The following is a 9,924-nucleotide window of genomic DNA, read 5'->3' as shown; positions in this document are numbered from 1 at the left end:
ACTAATCACCAAGCCCTTGACTAGGGGAATCAGTTGAGCTAGTTCAGAGCTACAACATAATTGTGAAACGTCTGGGGGTTCCCGAGGAGAGGTTTGAGAACCACTGTCTTAACGGAGGCTCAGTGGAATGTGAACATTCCTGTCAACACAGCCACAGAGACACAGAGAGGGACTAACCATCTCCTAATGTGTTCTCCCTGAGGAGAGCTCTCCCAACAGGCCACACCAGAGAGACTAACCACCTCCTAATGTGTTCTCCCTGAGGAGAGCTCTCCCAACAGGCCACACCAGAGAGACTAACCACCTCCTAATGTGTTCTCCCTGAGGAGAGCTCTCCCAACAGGCCACACCAGAGAGACTAACCACCTCCTAATGTGTTCTCCCTGAGGAGAGCTCTCCCAACAGGCCACACCAGAGAGACTAACCACCTCCTAATGTGTTCTCCCTGAGGAGAGCTCTCCCAACAGGCCACACCAGAGAGACTAACCACCTCCTAATGTGTTCTCCCTGAGGAGAGCTCTCCCAACAGGCCACACCAGAGAGACTAACCACCTCCTAATGTGTTCTCCCTGAGGAGAGCTCTCCCAACAGGCCACACCAGAGAGACTAACCACCTCCTAATGTGTTCTCCCTGAGGAGAGCTCTCCCAACAGGCCACACCAGAGAGACTGACCACCTCCTAATGTGTTCTCCCTGAGGAGAGCTCTCCCAACAGGCCACACCAGCATTACACACATTCCAGACATTACAATCATTAGCTCACTCACATAATCCACACAGAACACACCCACTCACAAAGCATAGAGTTGTTGTTGCTAGTTCCAGCATATATAGACCATCTACAGGGGACTATCCAATAAAATGGGACCTAAATACCTGATAGTCTTTCTCTGTCATTGTTTGGTTTTATTTGCAGTTTCAGAGATAAGTTAACGTTGTTTGGAGAGAAAAAAACCCAGTTCAGTTAACGTTGTTTGGAGAGAAAAAAACCCAGTTCAGTTAATGTTGTTTGGAGAGAAATAAAACCAGTTCAGTTAATGTTGTTTGGAGAGAAATAAAACCAGTTCAGTTAATGTTGTTTGGAGAGAAATAAAACCAGTTCAGTTAATGTTGTTTGGAGAGAAATAAAACCAGTTCAGTTAATGTTGTTTGGAGAGAAATAAAACCAGTTCAGTTAATGTTGTTTGGAGAGAAATAAAACCTGTTCAGTTAATGTTGTTTGGAGAGAAATAAAACCAGTTCAGTTAATGTTGTTTGGAGAGAAATAAAACCTGTTCAGTTAATGTTGTTTGGAGAGAAATAAAACCAGTTCAGTTAATGTTGTTTGGAGAGAAATACCAGTTCAGTTCTATCATATTTACTGGTGACCACTGCTCCCTACTGGCAAATGGCAGAATGAAGTAACTCCAAGTCCAAGGACCTCAATGGAGTCAAAGGTCACGTCCCAATTGACCACCCTTCCCCTGACGTGTGTATACCAGTGTATACATGCATACGTCTGGAGAATGGGGACACAACCTGAGGTAAAGATGTCCACTCCAGTTCTTCTCCTTAATGAGCTAACCATCTCTCCTCGAAATTAACCTTCAACTTTCCAAAGCTAATTAGCAGCCCTCTAATTGACCCTTCACTTAATTAATTAGCTTAATTGCTAGTGTGGAAAATTAGACCTCCTTTCGTCTGATCAGAAACAAATGGGGACACGTGAGGCAAACGTTGAGTAACTTTACAGAACTACAAAGTGAATTTCTGATTCTGAAGTGGCAGGTCGCCTAGCGGTTAGAGCGTTGGGCCAGTAACCGAAAGGTCGCTGGTTTGAATACTTCAGCAGACTATGTAAAAATCTGTCGATGTGCCCTTGAGCAAGGCACTTAACCCTAATTTGCTCCAGGGGTGCTGTACTAGGGATGTAGCTCAGTTGGTAGAGCATAGCGTTTGCAATGCCAGGGTTGTGGGTTCGATTCCCACGGGGGGCCAGTATGAAAATGTATGCACTCACTTAACTGTAAGTCGCTCTGGATAAGAGCGTCTGCTAAATGACTAAAATGTAAAATGTACTTCTATGGCTGACCCTGTAGAACAACACATTACACTGCTGTGCTACTATGGATGACTTCACTGCACCTATCTGGTGTATGTGACAATAAAACATTTAAATGTATTTTTCCTCCTCTCTTTTGATGATGTGGGGTGTCCCTGCAATCTTTGGCACGTGTACATATAAAACCGAAAAGACACGGACCATTCGTTTAATGTTGAGTAGCTAGTGACCTTTGCGGAGATATATTTTCTATGTGATGAATGTGATCTTTAAAGGGCTGGCATCAACTGAACGTATTATCCATGTTGTGTCATGATGCTCACTGCAGTCATTTAATACTTGGAGGGTAGCATTATGGTACTGGTTGCTACTTGGAGGGTAGCATTATGGTACTGGTCTGCTGCTTGGAGGGTAGCATTATGGTACTGGTCTGCTGCTTGGAGGGTAGCATTATGGTACTGGTCTGCTGCTTGGAGGGTAGCATTATGGTACTGGTCTGCTACTTAGAGGGTAGCATTACGGTACTGGTCTGCTACTTAATATAATAATAATATGCCATTTAGCAGACGCTTTTATCCAAAGCGACTTACAGTCATGTGTGCATACATTTTTGTGTATGGGTGGTCCCAGGGATCGAACCCACTACCCTGGCGTTACAAGCGCCGTGCTCTACCAGCTGAGCTACAGAGGACCACAACTTGGAGGGTAGCATTATGGTACTGGTATGCTACTTGGAGGGTAGCATTATGGTACTGGGCTGCTACTTAGAGGGTAGCATTATGGTACTGGTCTGCTACTTGGAGGGTAGCATTATGGTACTGCTCTGCTACTTGGAGGGTAGCATTATGGTACTGGGTGCTACTTGGAGGGTAGCATTATGGTACTGGTCTGCTACTTGGAGGGTAGCATTATGGTACTGGTCTGCTACTTGGAGGGTAGCATTATGGTACTGGTCTGCTACTTGGAGGGTAGCATTATGGTACTGGTCTGCTACTTGGAGGGTAGCATTATGGTACTGGCCTGCTACTTGGAGGGTAGCATTATGGTACTGGCCTGCTACTTGGAGGGTAGCATTATGGTACTGGTCTGCTACTTGGAGGGTAGCATTATGGTACTGGTCTGCTACTTGGAGGGTAGCATTATGGTACTGGTCTGCTACTTGGAGGGTAGCATTATGGTACTGGTCTGCTACTTGGAGGGTAGCATTATGGTACTGGTCTGCTACTTGGAGGGTAGCATTATGGTACTGGTCTGCTACTTGGAGGGTAGCATTATGGTACTGGTCTGCTACTTGGAGGGTAGCATTATAGCATAACTGACATGTGTTTACACTGGCAGACCAATTATGATTAAATTTTTTTCACTCATTGGTCTTTTGACCAATTAGATCAGCTCTGAAAAAGATCTGTGATCTGGTCAAAAGACCAATCAGTTGTAAACACAGGCATGGTCACACGCTTGTAACTGCAACAAAATGTTGGGGCGGCAGATAGCTTAGTGGGTAAGAGCGTTGTGCCAGTAACTGAAAGGTCGCTGGTTCTAATCCCCGAGCCGACTAGGTGAAATATCTGTTGATGTGCCCTTGAGCAAGGCACTTAACCCTAATTGCTCCTGTAAGTCGCTCTGGATAAGAGCGTCTGCTAAATGACTAAAATGTAAATGTAATGTTGCTTAGGGCCCCCAAAAGGCTAGGGCCGGCTCCGACAGCATGTCTGGGTGTGGGTGCGCAGACCCGCGAGCCGCTGAGGCCCCTCGTGATGAGTTCAGATTTTTTGTGGCCCCCGTCAAAGTCGCCCGTCCCTGCACCAGAGGGATCATGAATGACAACATTAATTCAGGCAGAAATGGACCTCTTTATTTGGGCATTTTTCCCATAGATGGATTATTCACCGTACCTCATCACAGCTTAACGCAACAACTCCCAAGATCATGAAATACTGAGCTTTATATATCTATACACACAAACCTATAGCTTCATCCACCTCTACATATGAACCTATAGCTTCGTACACCTATACATATGAACCTATACAGTCAGTGTATAAGCTATCCTCATACACATTTCTCTGCCGTGCACATGAAGCTCACATCGACAGCAGCCTCCTCAGACTCCATACTGTTGGCTTCCATTTCTCAGTTCCTTCAGGAATGACTGCCTCTCAGTGTGGGGACATCAGACTGATGGTCATTTTGTTGGCACAGATAAGAGGAAGAGAGCGTCCTCAAAGAGAAGATAACCTTTTTTTTCTCCCCTCAAAAGTAGTGCACTATATAAACTCAGCAAAAAAAATAAATGTCCCCTTTTTCAGGACCCTGTCTTTCAAAGATAATTTGTAAAAATCCAAATAACTTCACGGATCTTCATTGTAAAGGGTTTAAACACTGTTCCCCATGCTTGTTCAATGAACCATAAATAATTAATGAACATGCACCTGTGGAACGGTCGTTAAGACACTAACAGCTTACAGACGGTAGGCAATTAAGGTCACAGTTATGAAAACTTAGGACACTAAAGAGGCCTTTCTACTGACTCTGAAAAACACCAAAAGAAAGATGCCCAGGGTCCCTGCTCATCTGCGTGAACGTGCCTTAGGCATGCTGCAAGGAGGCATGAGGACTGCAGATGTGGCCAGGGCAATAAATTGCAATGTCCGTACTGTGAGACGCCTAAGACAGCGCCACAGGGAGACAGGAAGGACAGCTGATCGTCCTCGCAGTGGCAGAACACGTGTGTAACAACACCTGCACAGGATCGGTACTTCCAAACATCACACCTGCGGGACAGGTACAGGATGGCAACAACAACTGCCTGAGTTACTCCAGGAACGCAAAAAGTGCTCTTCACCTGGTTTTGTCTCACCAGGGGTGATGGTCAGATTCGCGTTTATCGTCGAAGGAATGAGCGTTACACCGAGGCCTGCACTCTGGAGCGGGATCGATTTGGAGGTGGAGGGTCCGTCATGGTCTGGGGCGGTGTGTCACAGCATCATCGGACTGAGCTTGTTGTCATTGCAGGCAATCTCAACACTGTGCATTACAGGGAAGACATCCTCCTCCCTCATGTGGTACCCTTCCTGCAGGCTCATCCTGACATGACAATGCCACCAGCCATACTGCTCGTTCTGTGCGTGATTTCCTGCAAGACAGGAATGTCAGTGTTCTGCCATGGCCAGCGAAGAGCCCGGATCTCAATCCCATTGAGCACGTCTGGGACCTGTTGGATCGGAGGGTGAGGGCTAGGGCCATTCCCCCCAGAAATGTCCGGGAACTTGCAGGTGCCTTGGTGGAAGAGTGGGGTAACATCTCACAGCAAGAACTGGCAGATCTGGTGCAGTCCATGAGGAGATGCACTGCAGTACTTAATGCAGCTGGTGGCCACACCAGATACTGACTGTTACTTTTGACCCCCCTTTGTTCAGGGACACATTATTCAATTTCTGTTAGTCACATGTCTGTGGAACTTGTTCAGTTTATGTCTCAGTTGTTGAATCTTGTTATGTTCACACAACTATTTACACGTGTTAAGTTTGCTGAAAAATAAACGCAGTTGACAGTGAGAGGACGTTTTCTTTTTTTGTTTGCTGCGTTTGGGCATTAGGGTGTTATTTGTGACTCATGCTGACTGGAAGAGGAACACAGCAGCAACATCAGCTTCAGATACACTGGTCAATCCAAAGGGGGGTTTGAACCATTGGATTTTTTGCAGTTTTAACTTCTCGTATGAGTTTATGCACACTCTCTATGCCTTGGCTGAGGGTAGAGATTCTATACCAAGGAATACATGATCCTGGATCTGAGGCCATGAGAAAATCAGTTCACCGCTTTTATTCACAAATGTACTGAACTTCTGTCCATATACAGAGAGGCCTGTTCCTAATGCTGGCCATTCACCTTGTAGAAGACATGTCCATTCGGTGTGGCTGACACGCCCTTATTGGTTGTTTTTAAAACATGCTAATGGGAGTCAAAAGGTCAAAATACCTCGGCACAACGCCCGCTAGTCGATGCAGAGACATGTAAAAATGAAAACAGGGCGAAGATATTCAACATATTTATCCACTTACTCAACAGAACACCCTGTCCCAACCCATGTCTCACACACACACCTCTATAATAGAATATCTCTTAACAGTTTTAAACATCACCTCTTCTTCGGATTGTGTGAATCCCACCAACCAAGCTTTGTTCTAACCAACAGCCGACAAGGACACAAAGAAAAACACCAATAATAACAGAGAGATGGACATTCAATTCGTACAAAAACAAAACCACCCCATTCATTTCAACTAAATCGGGCCTGGTAAGAAACATGGTAACAAAAACTCCAAAAGAAAATGATGGTCCGGGAACCGTAAACTCAATATGCTATCATTTTATTGATTTACCCCCTGTAGATCCCATGTTAGTCAAGTGTCCTGTACGTTAGGAGCAGTGTATGAATATCTCCCATCGTTCGTAAGAGTTAAGCTGTAGGGCAGTCAGTCCGTTTCCATTTCAGTCAGTTCATGTCATCATGCCAGCAACAACAGCCACTCTGCAGCTGCATCTGAAATCTGCATGGAGGTACCTGTGTGGAATTCAGGAATTATTATCAAACCCCAACCAAAAAAAAAAAAAAAAGAACGAAGGAACAAATCAAAAACTGATTTATTTTGTTGTTTTTTTTTATAGAAAAAATTAAACGAGAAATGTGGTGATGAGCTTAAAAGCTTTAAAGAGAACATTTCTTTGACTATCTTATTTTACATTTTCCTTTTTTTAAATGTTTTAAATTATTAGTATTTTCTCCTATAACTGTTGCTGATTCAGTGCAATGCATCATGGAACGATTGATAAAAGGGTTCCCCCGGGTATTTTGTTGTTGTTGCGGCATCATGTTTTGGGAATGAACGGGAAGAAGAGGGGCATTGTGGGAGTCGTAGTTTAGCTGGTGTCCATGGACTCCATGTTAGCGGAGGACGAGTCCCTCTGGATGCTTTCAAAGATGGCGGCCAGCTCGGGGTTGGAGGAGATCTGGGACTGGAACTCGCTCATCAGGGGACTCTTCTCTGCCTCGGGGATGGTGAGGAGGGCGACAACCGCCCGCATGGCTGAACGCTTCAACTCATCCTGCTTCTCAAACTCCTGCTTCACTGAGTTGGCCTTCACCTGGTGGGGGGAGAGAGAGGGGTTGACATAGATGGACCAACTGTAGCTGGCTGTTGGAGAGAGATGGGACTCTTATCACGCCACTCAGTGAAAACACAAAGGAGGTCATTGACAGTCAGAGGTCAAATGTCAAATGTCAAATAAACTTGAGACAAAATTTAAAAGAAAGTCAGCATACCACTACTTTCTTTGATCATTAAATATAGCCGTTCTGCATGGGATGTCTGCAACCAGTATATTGACCTATTGGGTCTGTGAATGGTCCCATGTCAGGGACAGTGTGTCTGGGTCTCTGTGAATGGTACCATGTCAGGGACAGTGTTGTGTCTGGGTCTCTGTGAATGGTACCATGTCAGGGACAGTGTGTCTGGGTCTCTGTGAATGGTACCATGTCAGGGACAGTGTGTCTGGGTCTCTGTGAATGGTACCATGTCAGGGAAAGTGTGTCTGGGTCTCTGTGAATGGTCCCATGTCAGGGACAGTGTGTCTGGGTCTCTGTGAATGGTACCATGTCAGGGACAGTGTGTCTGGGTCTCTGTGAATGGTCCCATGTCAGGGACAGTGTGTCTGGGTCTCTGTGAATGGTACCATGTCAGGGACAGTGTGTCTGGGTCTCTGTGAATGGTCCCATGTCAGGGACAGTGTGTCTGGGTCTCTGTGAATGGTACCATGTCAGGGACAGTGTTGTGTCTGGGTCTCTGTGAATGGTACCATGTCAGGGACAGTGTGTCTGGGTCTCTGTGAATGGTACCATGTCAGGGACAGTGTCTCTGGGTCTCTGTGAATGGTACCATGTCATGGACAGTGTTGTGTCTGGGTCTCTGTGAATGGTACCATGTCAGGGACAGTGTGTCTGGGTCTCTGTGAATGGTACCATGTCAGGGACAGTGTGTCTGGGTCTCTGTGAATGGTACCATGTCAGGGAAAGTGTGTCTGGGTCTCTGTGAATGGTCCCATGTCAGGGACAGTGTGTCTGGGTCTCTGTGAATGGTCCCATGTCAGGGACAGTGTGTCTGGGTCTCTGTGAATGGTCCCATGTCAGGGACAGTGTGTCTGGGTCTCTGTGAATGGTACCATGTCAGGGACAGTGTGTCTGGGTCTCTGTGAATGGTACCATGTCAGGGACAGTGTTGTGTCTGGGTCTCTGTGAATGGTCCCATGTCAGGGACAGTGTGTCTGGGTCTCTGTGAATGGTACCATGTCAGGGACAGTGTGTCTGGGTCTCTGTGAATGGTACCATGTCAGGGACAGTGTGTCTGGGTCTCTGTGAATGGTTCCATGTCAGGGACAGTGTGTCTGGGTCTCTGTGAATGGTACCATGTCAGGGACAGTGTGTCAGGGACAGTGTGTCTGGGTCTCTGTGAATGGTACCATGTCAGGGACAGTGTATCTGGGTCTCTGTGAATGGTACCATGTCAGGGACAGTGTGTCTGGGTCTCTGTGAATGGTACCATGTCATGGACAGTGTTGTGTCTGGGTCTCTGTGAATGGTACCATGTCAGGGACAGTGTGTCTGGGTCTCTGTGAATGGTACCATGTCAGGGACAGTGTGTCTGGGTCTCTGTGAATGGTACCATGTCAGGGAAAGTGTGTCTGGGTCTCTGTGAATGGTCCCATGTCAGGGACAGTGTGTCTGGGTCTCTGTGAATGGTCCCATGTCAGGGACAGTGTGTCTGGGTCTCTGTGAATGGTACCATGTCAGGGACAGTGTGTCTGGGTCTCTGTGAATGGTACCATGTCAGGGACAGTGTGTCTGGGTCTCTGTGAATGGTCCCATGTCAGGGACAGTGTGTCTGGGTCTCTGTGAATGGTACCATGTCAGGGACAGTGTGTCTGGGTCTCTGTGAATGGTCCCATGTCAGGGACAGTGTGTCTGGGTCTCTGTGAATGGTACCATGTCAGGGACAGTGTTGTGTCTGGGTCTCTGTGAATGGTACCATGTCAGGGACAGTGTGTCTGGGTCTCTGTGAATGGTACCATGTCAGGGACAGTGTCTCTGGGTCTCTGTGAATGGTACCATGTCATGGACAGTGTTGTGTCTGGGTCTCTGTGAATGGTACCATGTCAGGGACAGTGTGTCTGGGTCTCTGTGAATGGTACCATGTCAGGGACAGTGTGTCTGGGTCTCTGTGAATGGTACCATGTCAGGGAAAGTGTGTCTGGGTCTCTGTGAATGGTCCCATGTCAGGGACAGTGTGTCTGGGTCTCTGTGAATGGTCCCATGTCAGGGACAGTGTGTCTGGGTCTCTGTGAATGGTCCCATGTCAGGGACAGTGTGTCTGGGTCTCTGTGAATGGTACCATGTCAGGGACAGTGTGTCTGGGTCTCTGTGAATGGTACCATGTCAGGGACAGTGTTGTGTCTGGGTCTCTGTGAATGGTCCCATGTCAGGGACAGTGTGTCTGGGTCTCTGTGAATGGTACCATGTCAGGGACAGTGTGTCTGGGTCTCTGTGAATGGTACCATGTCAGGGACAGTGTGTCTGGGTCTCTGTGAATGGTTCCATGTCAGGGACAGTGTGTCTGGGTCTCTGTGAATGGTACCATGTCAGGGACAGTGTGTCAGGGACAGTGTGTCTGGGTCTCTGTGAATGGTACCATGTCAGGGACAGTGTATCTGGGTCTCTGTGAATGGTACCATGTCAGGGACAGTGTGTCTGGGTCTCTGTGAATGGTACCATGTCATGGACAGTGTTGTGTCTGGGTCTCTGTGAATGGTACCATGTCAGGGACAGT

The 9,924-nt window shown here is 47.0% G+C and overlaps 1 protein-coding gene across 2 annotated transcripts in view; it reads right to left on the bottom strand.

The window, feature by feature from the left end:
- Positions 1–5,846: 5,846 nt before the first annotated feature.
- The window catches only part of cand1 (cullin-associated and neddylation-dissociated 1), an 83,104-nt gene continuing 79,026 nt past the window's right edge, over positions 5,847–9,924 (bottom strand). For both annotated transcript variants that reach the window (XM_045210599.1, XM_045210600.1), the window contains exon 23: positions 5,847–7,189. In XM_045210599.1, the coding sequence (XP_045066534.1) occupies positions 6,965–7,189 (225 nt within the window). In that variant the 3' untranslated portion in view covers positions 5,847–6,964. The remainder of the gene's footprint in view (positions 7,190–9,924) is intronic.

This window comes from Coregonus clupeaformis, chromosome 4, assembly GCF_020615455.1.
Source record: "Coregonus clupeaformis isolate EN_2021a chromosome 4, ASM2061545v1, whole genome shotgun sequence".
Classification (NCBI taxonomy): Eukaryota; Metazoa; Chordata; class Actinopteri; order Salmoniformes; family Salmonidae; genus Coregonus; species Coregonus clupeaformis.
The sequence above is the reverse complement of the archived record's forward strand: the minus strand, read 5'-3'. Positions and strand labels throughout refer to the sequence as shown.